This window comes from Atractosteus spatula, chromosome 12, assembly GCF_055471065.1.
Source record: "Atractosteus spatula isolate fAtrSpa1 chromosome 12, fAtrSpa1.hap1, whole genome shotgun sequence".
In the NCBI taxonomy this organism is placed as follows: domain Eukaryota; kingdom Metazoa; phylum Chordata; class Actinopteri; order Semionotiformes; family Lepisosteidae; genus Atractosteus; species Atractosteus spatula.
Genome location: NC_142717.1, coordinates 31,843,965 through 31,864,065, shown reverse-complemented (window position 1 = coordinate 31,864,065; position 20,101 = coordinate 31,843,965). Strand labels below are relative to the sequence as shown.

Sequence of the window (20,101 nt, the reverse complement as noted above, 5' to 3'; positions counted from 1 at the left end):
AGTACAAAAGCATTTCATTCAATTACTTTACTAAATAGGGGACTCTCCTAAAGAAACACAGAAGGAGTTGCCAAAAGCAAAGAAGTTCTAAAACAAAGTACAACAAATGAACACAAGCTGCTACTGCCTTTTTTTCCAAGTCCTTTTATTAGGCTTACTTATTATTCTGGGTTTCAATCATAAAGAGTTTGTTTACAGCATATTGCAGAAACACACTGATATTATAGCAGTTAACTCAAAGTTCCGCTCCATAACATTTGTATTACAAAAATTACCCTTTTCTACAGTTACCCTTTTCATCAATGAGCATTATTTGCATCCACCTAGCACACACTTTGTGAAAAAACTGATTTTTATTTTATAGTGACTCCATGTGTAAGCAGAGGCCATGTCCAGCATGAATTAAACATTTCACTTTTTCACATATTTTCCAGCTTTCATTCTTTTATAGAGCTTCTTTTGTACTATGAAGTGTAAGTCTTACCTGTAAGGGTTGTATTTCATGTTCTTCACTGTAAATAAGTAAAACTTCAAAGATCTTCAGGATTTTCTCTATATTATATCTGTGCTGCATAATCTCAACAGCCAGTATCTAAACATATAAATAGGAAAATCTGTCAAATAAAGCCCAAATATTATTTTAATTGTCATTCAAATATATGGGTATAAAATATTACAAGCATCTGTTCAATCTATCAGACATCATTCAGTAAGTAGTTAATTGAATATCAATTTTCTATCTGTGAAAATGGAAATGATTTTGACAGTGTTAAAAGGAAAACACAGAGTGTCTGTTTTAACATTTATCTATTTAATTAATTTTAGTGTCTAAATGATAGATTACTGTATTCTTAGCTCACAGATTAAACAAAAGAGGGCCTGACAAAAAAGTGCAAAGGCAAAAAAATACTTAAGTAAGCAAATGTCCAAATGCTGTATGATGATCTTTCTTTTTTACCATTTTATGCTGAAAGCCTATAGTCAGAGAAAAATACAACCAATCATTGTGGAAACCTACCTTCTGATCATAGAGTTGGGATGAAATGACTTCTGTTTCCAGGTTAATGCTCCTGAATTCCTCTAGTTTCTCTGCCGTGTCTTCAAACCAGCCCAGTTCCTTCTCCACTGCTTGCTCAAGCTGAGAACACACGTTCGAAAGGATATCTTTTGACATAACACTGTCACACATCAGATTCAATGGAGTTTCCTCTTCTGTTCCTTCATTCATGGCAGATGCTTTGAAATGTGGTAAAACACCGTTGAATTACTGCATCATGCTCATTGAACTGAATTTCACTCCCTTCATTTTCACATGTCCAATGTGACATGACAGATCTCCAGCTGGGGAGTAGATAATCTAAACTTTGTATATAGGTATATTTTAAAAATATGGACCACACTGACACTGAACAAGGTCAGTGTTCATGAGTGTGCTGTAATAAGTCATCCTGGGTGGCCAACTTTGAGCTTTACCAAGAGCAAAGTACCAACTACTTGGTTGAATATGTACAGTACCCCCCACACAATTTGACAAATAGAAATGAGGATGATACAATAGTTTAGATGACTAAACTATTAGTCAAACTACTCCCAAACACTGTGAGTCAAACACTGTGTTATTTACTGGAGTTTGGTCATATGGCATGTTACAGATATTCTAAACTGAGCAGTATGATATATCTTGTATTACAAGAGACACCAAATGTACAGATTTCTTAAAAATCGTTTGTACATATTTAACAAAAATATATAGCTGCCAGTTTTTTTCAATTAAGTATAGCCGTTATGTTATGAACTTGTCTCTCTGGCACCAACTCCTGTCTCTGGTCTCATGCAATTAAATAAAACATATACTGTAGTCCTTCTCCTCTCATGTGTTGGCCTACTGAGCCATTCATCACGGACACTCTGCAAGCTCCACAGTGGCAGGCAGGAGATCACTGCTGATTGGAGGAGCAGCATTCTCTCTCAGTGATGTCACTCAAGTCTTCAGTTGCCTGACAGTCATAGGTTTGCCCTGGTCAACTAATCCCACCCTTGCCTTGGTGCTAGTCTGCCAGTTGAGTCCATTCATATGGGGAAACCTGGTCACAGCTGGCTAGTGATACAGGTCAGGCTTGAACTAGGGATATCTGGATCACAGAGTTCAACCTGCACCTGTTTGATAGATTATAATAACAAGCATATGCACTTTTGCTTTATCGAGAAGCAACAAAAAGACGATGATCATGTATGTATTATGTCACTCCGCTCTCTGTCTCAGCTAGTCGTCATTCTCTCCAAAGTGCAGAACAGATAGATTTATAACACATACTGCGTAAGCTTTATGACTGCAAGCTAGCATATTTTAATTACTTGGTGCACTATAGAGGGTCTGCATTTTTATATAAAACAGGTATTTGAGGATTTTTTTAAATATAGATCCATGATTACAGTAATTCACATGACAGAGAATCAGGTGGAGAACAGTTTAACGTGTATATCGTACACAGAAAAATGACATAAGATGTGACAGTGCAAACCACTGCTCTGTTGGGAAATTTCTGTTAATAGAGATTTACCCTCTGCTTGTCCAAGGCACTGAAGAAGGTTTCTGCTGGAACAATCTGGCTTTCATAGTTCCCCAATTCCCTCTCCACCCTTCCCAGCCACAGGGTCAGGTCTTCCTGGCTGGAGGTGCACCGGGACGAGGCCTCCAGAGCTTGCTCCAGCCTCTGCAGGAGATCCGAGCTGCTCACGCTGAGGACCGAGTACCTGATCCGGAGGCTGTCAACCTTCTCCTTGACAAGCTGCAATTCTTCCTCTGAAAGACAGGAGAGCTGGCTGAAGGCTTTCTTTGGCGATGAAGCCTTTTTACAACTTTTAATCAAAAACCCTTCCCTTTGGCGCAGTTTCATAAACATAATAAAACCAAAAAAACTACCTTGGAACTACAGTCACCAGCACTGTTAACAACGTGTTTTTTCTTCTTAAAACCATTATTTTTTTACATTATATGTAACAAAACACCCTGTTACATTGTATTCGCTACAACAGATGTTGCATTTTTGCTTTTATTTTTAAGTTCAGTTCCTTAGGTATATGCATCATATTATTTTTAAGAAGCCAGAGAACAAGTAAAATGTTGTAAATCCCTACCTGATACTTTTTCCATCAGTTCAAACCCTTTTTGTAAGACTTCCTCAAGTTTCTGGCTTTTGGATTTTATTTCTTCAAGAGCAACCTATTAAGCAGTAAAGACAAATATTAAAGCATTTATTTTAACACTAGACAAAACAAGTACATGGACAGAGTCACAATGGTTCTGAATATTTTCCATTTGTTGATTGTCTGTCTGACAGTGGAAGGATGGAACCTCTGATATTTAGAAATGGTTTTATAACTCTGTTCAGACTAATGAGTATCAAATACTCTTTTTCTGAAGTTCTTTTTTGATTATGGCATGAGGTGTTTCCACTAACCTGCAAGGTAAACACTTACTTTAAAGTTTCCAGCCAAACTCAGTCCTTGTTTAGTTGTTACCCAATTATTTAACCACATAATTCTAAATTATCCCCTTAACTGTGGAAAGTAGCCTAGGAGATCACATATTATTTCACATATATTGTTTATTAATAATTCATTGTCTTCTACTTAGTGCTCCATTCCATATCAAAACCGTTGAATTGGTACTGTAAATGTATACACTTTTGGTTGTTTAGGAGAAGATAAACACAGCTAATATGGTAACAAAAAGTAAACTTCATTTATAAACTGTAATAGTCCAAGTGCAGTGAAGCACTGTAGGATCATGCCTTTGTGTCTTTATGAGACCCAGAGGGTTGGTGATCAGACTTTGCACCTTGGCTTGAGCAGTGGTCTCCTGGATGTGGCTCATGCCTTTCTCTGTGGTTCGGAGCTCGGAGAGGTTCTGCTCCACAGTAATAAGCCACTGCTGGAAGCTGTCCATGCTCTCCTGAAATCCCTGTGCCTTAGGAAGGATCTGCACCAATCTACTGTCCCTGTCACAATGACAAAACACCCCAAAAGGCTTTACGGAAAAAAAATAAATTCAAAGGATTTCACGGGAGTAAACTAAATCTTTTCTTGAATTTTATGTGAAGGACCTTGAAGTAGACTGTGGGCCTATTCAAGAAACATTTAACTGAAAACATTTTTTTCTAACATTCACTTGTTCTATTATTCAATATATAGCACATCTAAAATAGCCAGTTGTTTCTTTAACATCTCCTCTCACAGCATCAAGAAGTGTACTATGAAGGGAGATGGGGGAAGGGCATTCATACTCCTTCAATGTGCTCACCCCTAAGATGTTCTACATTGTACACTCTGCAAGTCTCGTAGGTTCTTACAGGAGGGTTGGAGTTAATAGGATTGTGTCTTCCAGATTGTGACATAACTGCAAACCTACAGGTGTCCAAGAAGCTACATATTTCATGGTACTCCTAAGAGTCAATACAGCCATTTTAAATCTGTCAGATAAACAGAGCGCAGCTGAGACTGTGATGTGCTGAAGAAAACCTCATCTTTTTCTGACAATCTACCTGTATCGAAAAGACTGTGTACAGATATAATGGGTTTTATCTGAATGAGATCAGTACTGGTTGGCTTCTCTGTGATCATTTTTTTTCAAGAACTGGAAGACAGACTATGAAGGAATGAGTATAAGAAAAGTACAATGGGATATAATGATTTTTTTAGATGTATAAGCCTGTTGATAATATTTCTCAAGAATTAATTTGACCACTTTTACCAATTTGTCAAATACAATTGACCAATTGTACTTCAAATTTACTGTGGCCAAACACTCAATAAACTTTTTCAATACATTTCATTTTGGGATATTAATGCTTGTGAAAAAGCTTTGCTGCTCTGAAATCAGAGAAATGTTCAGAGAAAAGGGGCTGGATACATTCCTCTAAAGTTAGTGGCTTAAAGGAATATCATGATCTTAAAGACCAAAAAACTGAATCTTTTTCAGGCTTGAACAGGAAAGCCTACAAGGGAACCTGACTCTTAAAAACCTGAAAGACCTTGACAAAGTCAACCTGATGGAATTCTTCATAACACACAGCTCACACAAGCCAGGTTACACAAAGAAGTGTATATAACTGAATTCTATGGAGTGCTCGAAAGTAGAGAGCTATTTTTGCTCTTGAAGCGATTACAGACACATCAATCATGTCTATTGAATTGTCACTGATGCACATAAAAGTAAGCAGACCTGTTTTCTGCATTCTGAAGCAAAGTTTCCCATTTCTCCTTCAGTTGGGAAATTTGTCTGAGAACCAGCTCTCTGTCGAGGTCACGGTTTTGCTCAACAAACTGTGGCCCATTTTGTATCATGAGCTCCAAACTGGGTCTTCGATCTTCCAACAAGCGCTGTAGTAACTGAAAAAAAACAATCACTTATTAATCTCCCAAGGACTTTTATTTTACAAGAGAAGTAACATTAGACTTCAGCTGAAAACTGAGAAAGTCTCACAATAAAAGGAATACTTTCCAACTCTATCTTCAAAGTCTTTGTGGCTACAACAATTTATATGTTGTACATAATGCCAAATGGCACAGTGAAGCAGGTATCTTGGGGCTTATGTATCTGGGTATAATGAATGGTGAGCGGTTTTGAATTTCTGGGTCAACATAATGTGTCTCCAGGCCAGCAAAGAACAAGAAAAACCCTTTAATTTGATCTAGGCTTTATTAGTTTATTTTTAATTCTGATTTTTCACTTTTATCTCTTGTTCTATGTCCCTATGAATTAAAACTAAGCAAAACAAATGGTAAATCAAAACAAAGATAAGTTCCAGTACATTGTAAAGAGTGAAGATACGTGGTATCCTTTGAGTCCCAGTGTGTTTTTCTATCTCAGAATATCATTAACATTTAGAATTCTACACTTACATTAAACCTTTTTTCGTTATACAGTGAATAAAACATTAATGGATCAATTGTGCTTTAGTTAAATAATACCTTAACAGTGAGTTATGCAAAGTACCATCTGTTGAGATAATGGAAAAACCAATTGAACGATCTCAGATGACATGTCTGTAGTGCGGATACCTGGTTGACTTTCAGTTCACCAGAAGCTTTAAATTCAGGTATAAAAAGAAGATTTTAATCTACAAAGGTGCATCTATGAAGGTGAATGGCTACTGTGTTTCTAAAGCATTACAAATTCCCGGCAAATTATTTTTGGATCAGTGAAATGCATGCTAGAATATGAAAAAAAAAGTCAGAATATTTACTTACAGCATGAGTTACTAACAAAAATAACATCCTCCAGATTTATTCACATTTATGAGTAAGTGGAGCTAAAAGCTAATTTACTATAGCAATCTGAGTGCACATTCAATATTTTCTAATAAAAAATAAACCGCAAGTTAAAGGCTTGTATGAATTTCAATATTTTGTGCATAAATAACACAACTGTTAAAACTAGTGTAATATAGTAAAAATACGCTTTTCTTAATTCATAGTGTTCAGGTTTACTCATACTAAATCAATGTTTTGTTATTCCTCTTCTGGACTTGATATCCTTGAAAAGGTTTCCTGTTGCCATTAATTTGTTCATAAACCTCTCTTTAGGGACATTGGCATTCCACCTTAGCTCCATGCAGTACCTTCCCAGCACCTTAAGAGTAAGCTCATACCATAAATGTTCTGCTACTGATGAAAAATTTAGGACACTGAATAGAATGGTCTTATCTTTTTGGTCATTGACCTTGATGTTGGCTTTTTTATTACCATCTTAATGAAAATCCTTGGGGTTCTTGACAATATTAAAACTCATTTGTTCTTCCCTTCTACCTTTAACACCAGGACAAAAGGAGTCAAAGCAACTTACAACTGAACAGATCCATTTCCATTTTTCACAGAAGGGATATTCTTTTTTCTAAACATAACTGTCATCTTTCTGGGCTAATCGTACTGCTTGTGAGACTGTCCAAAAACTTGATTTGTGTTTCATCCAAGCACATAGCACTTGCTGTTTGGCAAATTAATGCTTTTTCTTCTCTTCTCTGTTTCCATGGAACTCTGCTACAGATTGCAGATTCATGAGGTCACCCTTGAATGGTAGTCTTGGAGACATCGTATCCGCACTTTGTGAACAAATTTTTATTTTATCAATCACAATAAAATACTGGACAAAAAAAACTATTCTTGGCACTACATGAACCCCACTTACCCATTCACTCACTGGTGCTCCCCTCCACATTTCTACCTAGGGACCCCTAAAATACAGTCAATACACCAGGGATCCCACCAGTCCAGAGCTCCATGTGAAAAATGTATGGACAGGATCCAATGATCCAGGCGTATCACCAACAACAGTGACTCCTAGTGCAGTGCTAATAACATTTAGATGTAACAAACACAAAGAGACCTGTTTCCAGAACCAAAGAAACTCTGGATCACTCCCAAATGTGTAAAAATGTGCCAACAGTGTCTCCTGGACAAAGAGCACACAGGGGACTTGAAAACATCATAAGATACTGTGAACAAGAGGTCAAATTCACTCTGTGAAGGAAATTTTAAGTGAATGATTCAATAGTTAGGACTTTTGGAAACATTATTATCCTGAATATTGCAGAGGAAACAGCTTTACCTACAAGATTCAAATCCCCATGCCAAACAGTCAAAGTGTCTTCAAACAGTCAAAACTGGGGTGACTTCTGGGGTGACTACTGGGATTTTTTTATAGGCATCACTTGAGTAGTTGAGATTGATAATCCTCCATTAATTTTCAACAAATTTACAAAGTGTCAATAAATCTGAACATTGTGCTTTTAATAATACTGTATATGTAATTATTACTTTACATTTAAGTCAACAATTTACTTACTACATTTTATAACATTTTAATCACACTTTAATTTATGTAAGTGTTGTAACCTCCTGGTGTACACCTGCATTTACTAGATCAATGTTTACAGTTCATTAAGAGTATGATTGAATTTGAAGGCTCCTGTACTGTGTTCACTCAAGTTTGTACAAGGTTTGTTGATGTGCTCTAGGTGTTTTTACATTTTTCCGGTACCTTTTGTTCCTGAAGCTGGGCTTTCACGACTTTCAGCTCTGAAGATGGTGTCTTCTGATTGGTCATCAGGTCCTCGATGTCAGAAACCCAAGTCAGCAAGGCCTCGAGGTGCTGATGAAATGCTCTGGAGTCCTCCAAACCCTCTTTCAGAGTTAAGGCACACTGGGCAGCCTTGACACCAAGAAACAGAAAGCTCATGTGTGGACTCATGCATTTGCACAAAAAAGAGGAAATACAGACTTTAAATTTAAAAATTTAACTATAGTTACAACTTTATACATTCAGTTTAGTACCATAAATCCTGTTAAAATGCAAAAATGTAGATAAGGGCAATTATATTACCTATTACATATTGTGAACTTCATAAATGCAATCATTACTTGGCAGTTTCATTAATTTTGTGTTGATGTCAGTATCCACTGGAGTACAGATGGTTTGACTATCCTTCCTCAGATTTTGCACATGGGGGTCTTTTCTAATATCATTGCTCAGGACTGAAGAGAAACACCATTACTCTACAGACCAGGCAGGCTACACTACACATCTAGCTTATAATACATATTTAACTTATACCCAATAACACAACGTTTCCCTAAGTCTTCTGATTTCCCTTTTTAATCAATATTCCCTTATAATCCCTTTTTTCCCTAACACAAACACAGCTGTATCCCCTTTATTTGTTTTTCTATGCCAAGGAACATGTTATGAAACTGACTACAGTATTTCAATGCTGGAACCAATTTGGGGAAATTACAACTACAACATTTACATTATATACATTTTACATTCTACCTTCTTGTTAATTTTGCTCCACCTTTCCAGAGTGGTGTCCTGATCTGAACTTGAATGTCCATCACCTTGCAACTGTGGTAGAAACAAAAAACAATGAACTGCTGAATGATGGAAAAGATGGGTAAGCCCACATGGTTTCACAACTAGCTTAGTTGAAAAGAAGAACCATTCCCTTTTTACTTACCTTAAATAAAATAAGTAATTTTTTAAAATGTGTAAATGATTTCAGTCTAGAGCTAAACAATAGTTCTTCTGGAAAAAAAAACCCTTGTATACTGTACATAAAACCTTTAAGATTCTTGTTTTAGATTGTCTATTATATTTGTTCACCCACACAAGAGCTACAAGTTCATTAGAAGCAGTTTATGATACGGTACTCTTTAAAGAAGTTCTTATTATACACATTAAATAATAAAACATTCTAAAATGAGACACAAAGGTGATTCCTCCAAAACTTTTATAGAGGAAAAAAGGAATTTATTTTTCATCTATAAACTTTAGGCTTTGTTTCCAGCTGGTATGAGCAACTCTATCACCAACTAGTCACACGATTCTACCATGTTTGCAATATCTGGATTGTCAGCAACTGACAATAACTGTCTACAGATCTTCTACAGTATGTCAAAGTTTGCAGATATTGACCTCAGACAGCTCTTCAGCAGCATCAGTAAGGATCCTCACTGTCCTGGTGACGACAGGATCCCCCCCCTTGTCTCCTGATGGATACTCCGTCACTTCTACGATTTCTGTCACAATAGTCTCGGTCACTTCTGTCACTTCAGTCACTTCTCTGGTGGCTAGGGGCTTCCAGGACCAGGGGCTTCCTGAGCTCCTTCTTTGGATACCAGCCGCTTTTTCTCCCAATCCTTTCTCAATCAAACTAGGAGGCTCCTTCCCAAAATCCACATTGTTCTTCTTAGGGAGAGTCCCGTTTTGAGGGGTTTTGATGATACCAGGTGTGGTTGACCAGGCATTGTCAATTGTGGTGGTATTCCTAGGTTTATCCCCAGCAGAACTCTGCACTTCAGCATTATTCTTCTCCTTTAGGTTCTCCTCTGCCTGGCCTTCACCGAATGGTTCTTTCTTGGACTGGTAGCACTCCTTCAAGATGTCCTCCTCTGACTTAATCTGTTTTGACTTCTGGCCCAAGCAACTGGGCCTGCTGAAGGAATTCCCCATGCTGCTAAAGCCAGGAGGTTAGTGAGCTGTGCAGAGGCAAGGCCCAGATTCAAGCATGCAGGAGGGCGCTTAGCCGCCTAAAACAAGACAAGGGCTCTGCATAAACATCTGAAGCCTGATTTGAATAACCCCCTTCCCCAAAAATACATGGCAAGAGCCAACTACTTCAACTATGTTAAACATGTAAAGCGATGTTAAAACAGACATGGTAATGCCTGAATTAAAACATGATGGTTAGGGATAAGAATCACTCCTTCAGAGTACAGCTATGCTGCTATTGTCACGATCCTCGGCTTTGATTTGAGCATAACACAATATATATATAATATATAACTTAATCACTTGCATTTCTGATACACAGAAAACAAAACGAAGATCTTCAAACTGCAGTTCGGGTTAAATGACTGCCAACCCTTTACAAAATAAGAGTGAAGACTTTCATCCTTAAAATTGGCATTAACCAACTTTTCTTGTGAGTGCAAGTCATTTAGTTACATCATCATTGTTCTGTGAATGTGAGCATGCTGTGCAAGCATCACTGTGTCCATAGGGAAGGAGCCAAAAGCTTCATTGTTTCATCTCCTAAGAGAGAATAATGCCACTGCAGGGCAAACAATTACTGAGGTTATTTTAAACATACTTGTAACCTTTGCATGGTCACAATAGAATTTTTAGACACTGCAAAATATTAACAATGTGCTTTGTTTGTGCAGTAGCCTTCTTCACCTCTCTTTTTCTCTCTTTATTATTTTACAACATGTTACTAACGACAGCAATAACTCAATATTAATCCACTAAGGCCATAAACCCTTGCCCACTATAAGGTAATTAATGACACGTCTTTGCCACCTGTTTGTTAAATCGGTAGAGCAAGAATAAAACACATTACGCATATAACAGTTTTTTACATTACATGTTATAAGAGAATAAAAATAACTGCTGCGTATCTGTTTTAAAAACCAATTCCTGTTATTTCAATTGATATTAGGAATTCCATTTTGAGAGACACTCCTGTGTTTTGACATAAATAAATGCTACCCCACACTCTGCAAGTTTCTTTCTTTGGCTCATGGGTTTTGTACAGTTAATTTTACTTTACTAAATTCTGTAATACAGTACATGTAAAACACACCACTAATGCTCTAGAAATTGGTAGGACTAGAATGATGAAATGAATAAGATAATTTTGAAACAAGTTTTATATTCAAATGTTTTGTACAGTAGATTATTCTAAACACTTACGTAGTCTGCACTTGGAACAGAATCTTTAGGATGGGTCTGATTTGTAGAAAACTAAGGACAATTGCAGACAGCTTTTATTGTTGGGATCTATCAACTGGTCTACTTGTTGGCACTTTCTCAGTATAGAATTCCAATGACAGGCCAGTCTATGGGGCAGAATCCTAAAGGTTACCCACTGTTCTGTTTGGCAGCAGAGCTTGAAATTCTTGGCTGGCTCTTACCCCTCTTATTCAGTGGGAAGCTATTTAGGCCCTGATCAAATATGACAAGCATAAAATACTGGTTCATTTCTGACTGCCGAGAAGATTTAGGAAAAATCTGGAAAAAAGGTTGATAAAATGCCCTTTTTTTCAGAAGAACTGGGAAAATATGGGTCTGACCTTTAGTATGAGAATTTCCTGACAGTGTTTTGAAAGCTATTTAGAATGCAGAACTTTTTAAATGGTAAAATGTGAATGTTTTGTACACCAGTCTTATGTACAAAACCCTGTAAAGCCCATTTGTCCTTAAAAAATCTTAGCAGCTTCTGTTCACATTTATGTACCATACTGTTACATAGTATTTACAAATTTGAATATAGTTGCACAATCTTCAGTTATATTTTCTTATATTAATATTGATACTACTCCTGCTGCCATCATGAGGCTTTTGTTGTATCAAAAACCTTCAACTTATGAAACAATAGAAATTGAACAGCACACACAATGGCCAGTATAGCACAGTAGTGTATAGGAAGAAAAACTAAAAAGAATGCCAGATCCCTGGAAGCTTTATTCCTGAATGTTTTTCTTAAAGAGTCCCTTATGTTCTATGAAAGGTGAACTTTCTACTAGTAATAATACTAATAATAGTTTTTGTGAATTAGAGTCAGCACCTAAGAAGTCTAAGCGTGTGCGCGATAGTTCTGTGTATCTGGTCAGGATGTAGATCCCTCCTGTTCGTGGACTAAAGCTTCCTGTTTTTACACAGTGCCCACACTGGGGAGGTCACTGAGAGGGCAATTGGAACAACTGGCTCCCCACCAGAAAGAGATGTTTCTGAATTTTCAGAAGCCACCTTAAATTAAGGTTGCTTTTCATTAGAGGACATTACCTTATCCACATTTGGTACACTGTGTCCAAAAATATATTCTCATTTGAATAGATCTTGGTACTGTAGCTGCAACACATGTATAGTACGGAATGTATGCGGTCCAGGTAATTATTAAAAATTAAGCCTTAATTCTACTCTCTTAATTCTAAAAGCGCTGGAAACGCTACTTCCAGTCAGCCCGTTCGCTCGGACGATCAAATGCGAAACTTTCAGGGGGATTAAAATCTTTCCGTCTGTCAACCTCTTAATTTTTTGATGTTCCGTGAAACAGACAGGCACACCTGTTTTTGCACACGTATCATTTTTTGTTGTAACAGTCTCTCCCTTCTCGTCATTTCCCTTCGCAATTGTTTTACAAGCTTCTAACTCTTAAGGAAAACTTTACAATAACCATAGATATGGATTATTGACAAACTGCTCGCTAGCGCTGTCCAGTATTTGTCTAGTAATTCCTGGTAGCAGCAGAACAATACAAACAGCATCGATGCAAATTATTTCGTTATTTGATATTGGAGTCACATTTTTACTTTTTTATGACCAATGTACAAGAAATAAACAGGAAAGGATGTGATTGATCACTAATAAATGTAAACTATACATTTTAAAAATGTATTTGGTCCAATAATAGGAATCTCCTAGACAATGAATGTGAAATGTATGATGTATAATAACGAAGTTATCAACATGCCTCAGGCAGTGGAAGGACATTGATTTGTATCATATTGCATCAGCACAGAAAAGACAGAAGTGTTGTGGGTACTACAAACACTCAAGATTAATAAATTCTGAGGGTCTTTTTGTACTCAAATACATTCCCAGGCTGAAGAGAACCATTTTATAGGAGCACCACCCTTTTAGTCTAACACAGAGAACACTATGAGGGAACCGGATGGAATTTATTGCAGAAGCGTAAATAGGGGAGGGATCATTGTGATGGACCAGCACCTCAGCCAGGTGGGGAGTCATGTGCTTCCTAATTTGCTTAATGCTACACAGAGACCAGGATGAGTTCTGGCCTGATGCACTCCAGTAATAAAAAAATACTTTTTTATCATATAGTTAATTCTATGGCAACACACCTGAGACTTGAGATTTGTAAACCGTGGTAACATGCTTTATGTTGTCAGTATCTGTGTGGAAAAATTCATCAGATGAAAAGTTAAAGCATACATAAGAAAGTGAAATGAAAAGAATAATTCTGAGAAGCGTGACATTCAACAGTGTCATTTTTAAAGGTATCAGCACCTCACGCTGTCTGAGTAACCACACTGTGACGTGGAAACCTGAATTGTTTTAGATGAAAAGTTTAATTTCTTAGTTTAGAGTACTTGATTTCATTTAAATAGAAAACAGTTCCCAAAGTCTGACCCTGAAATAAACCCCCAACGTGACAGGGCCAGTGTGTGACACCTCCGCAAGCTCAGCTTCTATCCCATTGTTCCTGCTCAATGACCTCACACCCTGTCAGTTATATGCAGGCTGCGTCCATCATTCAGAGAGTTAAAATATTTGCAATGCATACCACACCAATACATAGTTTTATATTTATTATACATACCATTACATTAAAATTTTACTTGGCCACAGAAATTGTTCATGTTAAAACTCTGATCTTCTCTTTCATCCCCTCATCACTAGCCTTCAGATTGTTTGTGCTGCTGTGTAGTCCTCAAACCTTTGCTGGAAACTGAACTCCAGTGTGCCAGCTGCCAGTGCTCACCCTTGAGAATGAATGGGCCAAATGGAAAATACTGGGTACTCTGTCTGACTCAGCCTACTCTGGCAGTGTCGAGCCAGATGTGACAGGTGACAACGTGGATAATCCAGGAAACGGGGAATCAATAGGTTAGTCCAGGTTTCCACAGGAACTATGAGCTATAAGGACTTACTGGCACTTTGAAAGAGCACTGCTACAGGTTAAGTCATGCCAGAACCCTGAGAAATCACATTTCTTTAAGTCTAATCCATTTAATAAAAACACATTAATACTTTAGCAGTAAGTTGCCATTATTTCTACATTATTTTTAAGTTTTTATGATCAAATTTTATTTAACCAGGGATCCGTTCACTAAACAGAGTACTCGGCTTTGGTGCTCTAAGAAGGATGTTAGCTTTTATTAAAGTTTGTTAGGTGACAGTGCTCTCAAGACAGTTGAAAAAACAGCACAGGTGATTTATGAAACATTATGTGGAGATTTAGTTGTAGACCACATCAAATTATGCAAAAATATGCAAGAATTAGATTTCATGGCATTAACAGTGTTATTCACAATATATTTATTGACTCAAGTTAGAGTATGTTACAAAAGATTTTTTTTTTGTTTATTTATCCTACTCGCCTGATTACTTTCCTCTCATGACCACAGCACGTGAAGCAGCTCTTCAGCCTCCATTACAAAGCTTTCTGGCTTAAAAAGGTGTTCAGTAGAAAAAGTCAGGCAGTGCTCTCCTTATTGAATACCATCCCAGTTAGCTGTTGAGATACTGACATCTTGCTTTGTCAAAACATTATCAACATGTACTGGGACAGGTACACATTTTCAGAGTGACTCAGGTGCAGATCGGAAGCAAATATGACTGTTGATATTTAGTTGATCTTAAAATGCATCTTATTTATTTTGGTTGTGGATAAAAACTGACCAGTATCAATTCAATTGTTCCCCAAATGAAGATTGAGAGATTTTCTCAAAACCTGAGAAATGTTTTTGTGTATTGACACATATTAATAAATAAAATAATTTATAATAATAAAACTGTTATATGTTAGAAAACATAACATTATTCTTGATTTACATACTTAAAATAAAATACAGCTTTTATGTCTAATAGTACTAAATCTTCTGTGATGGTCATTGGGGTGCTTGAAGGATCCCGTGTTAGAGAATAGGACATAAAATGTGTGGAAACAGGCCTTAAGCACTTGATGAAATAATAGTCTCTCTTGCGATGCAAGGCAGTCCACCATTTATATTGACACAACCATCAATGAATGGAATGGGAGAGGGGGAGGGGAGCTGGCTGAATCGGATGGCATAGATTGGGGTTATTTGGTTAGAATCAACACCTAATTGTGTCTGTAGATCTCATTGTCATGCTAATTCCAGTGTCAGGGTTTGTGCTGGTTTCATATCAGGCTGATGTCAAGTTTTTATGTTACATTTTGACATTTACAGAAACTGTAAGCCTTAAAATGAATGTGTGAGAGTAACATTTCTTTATAAAGCATGTTCACAGTGACACTTGTAATACTTTCCTCACTACTGTAGTGAAAATATACTGCTAAGAGCACAGTCAAAGTGCAGCATTCATCTGAACTTAAGGCTAACAGCATAACTGTTAACGCTCAGCTAGTTTTATATTAATTAATTTTCAATTACCACACTCAACACCCTATACTGAAATATTCATGCAGACAAGATATTCTCATTTTATTGAATCCAGTCTTAAAAACCACTAATAACTCTGCAACATCTATGCCCATTTTAAAACAATACTAAGCTGCCTGCATATATTATGCACATAAGGTATGACATTCTTGTTCCCTATAAAAACAATGAATCACAAAGACATTGATATTGTTTGCTTAATGTTTGGCATTATGTGAAGCAAAACCTGTTGAGCTTCAGTATCACATTTTAGCACTGTTGCTGAGCAATGTACACTTACTGACAAACCCACCTTAGTTTCTCTCAAATTAAAAGAGAGTTCCTGGACTTGTCACTTTCAATGACGACTAAAAAGTGTACTTACTGACAAACGAGGAGCAAAAACAAAAGTAAATCCGGTTGGTGTCCTGTTACCATGTACTCGTCGGCAATCCTGCCTTGTGCAAGCATCCTCTCACCGGCTTCTCCATTTCCCACAGGCAGACCCCTGCTCACACTACAAATTCACCCGAAGCAGTTGCCCTCAGACAGTGGTGAACAATACGCAACTTTCCCCCCTTTTTCATTCTCCTCAGCAAGAGGGATTCTGTCTTGTTTGGTTGCTAGTCTGTTCTAATGAAAATCTGCTGTGCAGCACTGAGTTTTGAGATCTCAGTTACATTTTATTTCCTCACAAATGTGTCCCCCAAAACGCTTAAGCTTTTTTTAGAGGCGTGCATCCTTTTTCTTCTGTTCTCCCTCAGCATCACCACTGTTAGCACTTGTCTGAATTCTGTGCTCCTTGTCTTTCTTTGCCAGAGTTTTAGACAGTAAGCCCTCCTCCCCCACTGCTAACCCCTCCCCCAAGTTCTATTTGGCCCTAAAACTCCACGCTGCTTCCAGTGAAAAATGTTATAAAGATCCCGGTCTTCCCATACATTCAGATGTTAAGTGATAGCTGCCTCAACTCCACTCTTTCTCTTGCTAACCAAGTGACTTCAGCATGGGCCACAAAAGAAGAAACTCCCCTCTCTTTTCAAAAACAGTTCACCAGCAGCAGCAGTATCAACAAAGAAAACTAATTACTGTGAAAACCTGGATTGCTTTTGAGCGCAGCTCCAGCTTCCGAAATTCCAACTCCACCAAACAAAAAGTGAAAAGACAAAAAAACTATGATGAGATCCTTTTAAGCCCTTGAAATTTACAAGTGAGCCCAATTAGAGTAATTTATTAAAGTGTTTTCTTCAGATCTCCGCTTCATCAAAACTCATCCTTAGGTACCATAGTTACAGGACTTCTTGTGTTTTGAAAGAGGGAGATGTTGGAAAAAACACACATAAGACACAAAATGGAAGAAATACTGTACCTCCTTCATTTTTAATTCAATTTCCTTGCCTTGAATTTAGTACAAAGCATAGTTTTATCAAACCTAAGGCACAACTGTATGAAATGTACAGTTAATGTCTTGTACAGTCCAGCAGCACACATTTTTAAAAGAAAGGGAATATTTTAAAGTTTAGTATTCAAACCTGGAAACAAACAGCTGGGCAAAGTTGCATAGGACCTCAAAACCAGCAAGTCTATAACTGAATCACTAAATTCCAAATGGCCTCTCATCCTTTAAAATCTCTTGAAAGTGTACTGTACATAACAAATAATTGTGATGTACAGATGGCTAAATATGATATAATTATCAGTTTGTGATTTTTTTCATTCACCTTTAGTAAGTCTTTGTCTTACCAACTACCACCTGGCACTGACTGGAAAATACATAGCACATTATATGTAATTACAGTGTGTCGAACATATTTATTTAGGTTCAGATTTGAGAGAGAAATAATAGGGCTGGGATCAAAAAGACCCTTTAATCAGCTTCCTGGTGTGGACAGGTGCACAAGCCCCAAAAGAAAACCTCAAGATAACTTTCCCAGCAGCCTTCTGCTTTTTCTCCACCCCCCCACCTCTCCTCCCTAGCAACGAAGAGTTGATGAGCACAGCCTGCTTCTTTCAAACAAGAACAATTGTGTGTGTGTTTGGATCCTTTCTCAGTTACAGTATTGAATTACACGATGTTTTCAAAAACACCGAATTGTGATTTTGAATAAGAAATGCAAACATTCAGTGACATACCGTGCAGAGACCTCCAGATTTATTCATGATCCGGAGGAACAAACTGAAGATCCCAGTTTGTTTTGGAGATCTCCACCTGTTGCCTCCTGAATCATTTATCTCAACCTGTTGAGGCATCTTGTGTTGCTAGCAGGGCGTACAGTATACAGTAGCTGCAGGTTTAGATGTCTTAATAACGGACTCAGCAGTGGGAAGTTGTAGATTCCATTTTTTTTTTGCTTCTTTTATAGCCATCTGGAGCTTATAGACGTACAGTAAATAACCATTTTTCCTGGAGTCTTTGGAGAGACTTCTAAGATTTCAAATCACAACCATAATGATGCTCCTACTTCTGAATGTTTTCTGTTACCTCATTTTATACCCCAGAGAAGAAACCTTCAGAGACCAAAGACTTCCAAAGAGGAGAATTTTTTTTGTTGGATTTTATTAATACTTAGAGATACAGTATGACTATCCTGCCTGGAATTCTATTAATTCTAACAAATACAACTTTTCTCTGTTCAATGCCATAACAACTACAGTATAACATTTTATATTTTTTAAATTGTTTTAAGCAAGAAAATACATAAATATTCCTGTTATTTGATGTTTTATTTCAATTTCATTAGGAGTATGAATAAAACAGTAAGGCACCATATATAAACACTTTATAGCCTAGCTAAACCGATCATGTGAAGAACCTACTGGTGTAAAAAATAGTTTGGAATTGGAATGAACCTCAAAAACTGTTTGGCAAGGATAGGTGTCTTCCTGTCTTGTCGCAGAGCCACTGAGTTGTAAAATCAGAACTCTCCCCGGGACTAGGAAACATTGAAAATTCAAGAAAGCATTACTGATTTTTTAAGAAAATAGTCAAAGTACTAAACCAAACACCAAAGTACTAAAACACTTGATTTTTGCTGGATTGATGTACTGGTCCCTGTCACACACACAAAAAATCTCTTAGGGCATAATGAAGCTCAAATTGAATTGAATTGAAATACAAAACTTTTTGTGCTTTTTTCTTAAATGTAGGGTTTATGGTGCAGTTCACGATTTATGTGCTGACTCATGGAGGATGTTCTTAAACACAGATGCCACTTGACTGTTAAAGCATTTAAATTATTTGGTGTTTTTGTGCCCGTGTGGAGGAAAAGAATCCAATGTGACAATGCCTGTCATGCTGACTGTCCTGGGAAAATCATTTGAATGGCATGACCTTGAGGTTAAGTTATTTCACCTCCTTGCTTTCCAGCTCCCCACTGCACTAAAAAGTGCATTTCAGAAGGACCTGTCACTGAAGAAGAGAAAGATCATCCCTGTCAGGCTATAAAGCAGAGATAATACATTCGTTTTTTTTCACAGTATTTAGGGAGGTTGTAAACAAGGAGAGACCACTTAAAAAAATGAAAAAGCTTGCCACTTCTCAGCACTGAGGCCATGTTTTTTATTTTTGCTCTGCCCTCACATTTCAGAGTGATTCGCTCATTAAAACAGACCTGTTTCTCACCTGATGGTCTACAAAACCCAAATGGTGATCTGCTGAAAGAAAACATGCCAAAAAAAAAGCAGTCTTAGGTTAAATAAAACATGAGCATTTATTCTAAATAATGCTACTCTTAATTATGTCCAATTAATTCATATTAAAAATAAGAAAATACATAAAAATAGAATATTGGTTGATTTTAAAATTTTAAAATGTAGATTTCTGTGCAACTTTTTAGGAAACACAGCAAAGCAACATCTTCTATAAAATGCACTACATAGAATAAAGCTTATTATACTATTTACTAATGTTTCTATTACATTTTCCACCATAGAACATACTATGCTACTGCTGTACTTTGGAGAGGTACGAAAACCACACAAAATTGTATTAGGCCTTACCAAAAGATATTCAAAAGACACAATGACATTTAAATAAAGAAGCATGAAAGAATAGTCACTCACATGCATGTATACATTTTTGGTTAAAAAAATTGTGCTCTCATTTCTTTAATCAAATTGTGATTCTCTGTGTTTTGCAGAGAATCAAATTCTATTTATCAAGAAAGTACAAAAGCCCAATAATTAGCTCTGAGCTTATTGCATTCACGTGTGATATCCAATGTCTTTGGCTTGCTCAAGAGACTCCTTTTCTAAATTTCTGGAAAGGATTAATACATACTCTACGACATTCTACTATTCAGTACTACACAAACACAATCATGCTTTCAATATGCTTCATACACTTAATAAATAATTGAATCACCCTAAAGACCTGTCAGGTCTTTTTGAGATC

The 20,101-nt window shown here is 36.9% G+C and overlaps 1 protein-coding gene across 1 annotated transcript in view; it reads right to left on the bottom strand.

The window, feature by feature from the left end:
* macf1b (microtubule actin crosslinking factor 1b) overlaps positions 1-10,012 on the bottom strand; it is a 43,619-nt gene extending 33,607 nt beyond the window's left edge. The window contains exons 1-9 of the mRNA XM_088929327.1: positions 9,476-10,012; positions 8,834-8,905; positions 8,042-8,212; positions 5,225-5,391; positions 3,842-4,001; positions 3,139-3,223; positions 2,562-2,803; positions 1,019-1,138; positions 485-592 (exon numbers count right to left, since the gene is read on the bottom strand). Of these exons, the coding sequence (XP_088785453.1) occupies positions 485-592; positions 1,019-1,138; positions 2,562-2,803; positions 3,139-3,223; positions 3,842-4,001; positions 5,225-5,391; positions 8,042-8,212; positions 8,834-8,905; positions 9,476-10,012 (1,662 nt within the window). The remainder of the gene's footprint in view (positions 1-484; positions 593-1,018; positions 1,139-2,561; positions 2,804-3,138; positions 3,224-3,841; positions 4,002-5,224; positions 5,392-8,041; positions 8,213-8,833; positions 8,906-9,475) is intronic.
* Between the last annotated feature and the right edge of the window lie 10,089 nt (positions 10,013-20,101).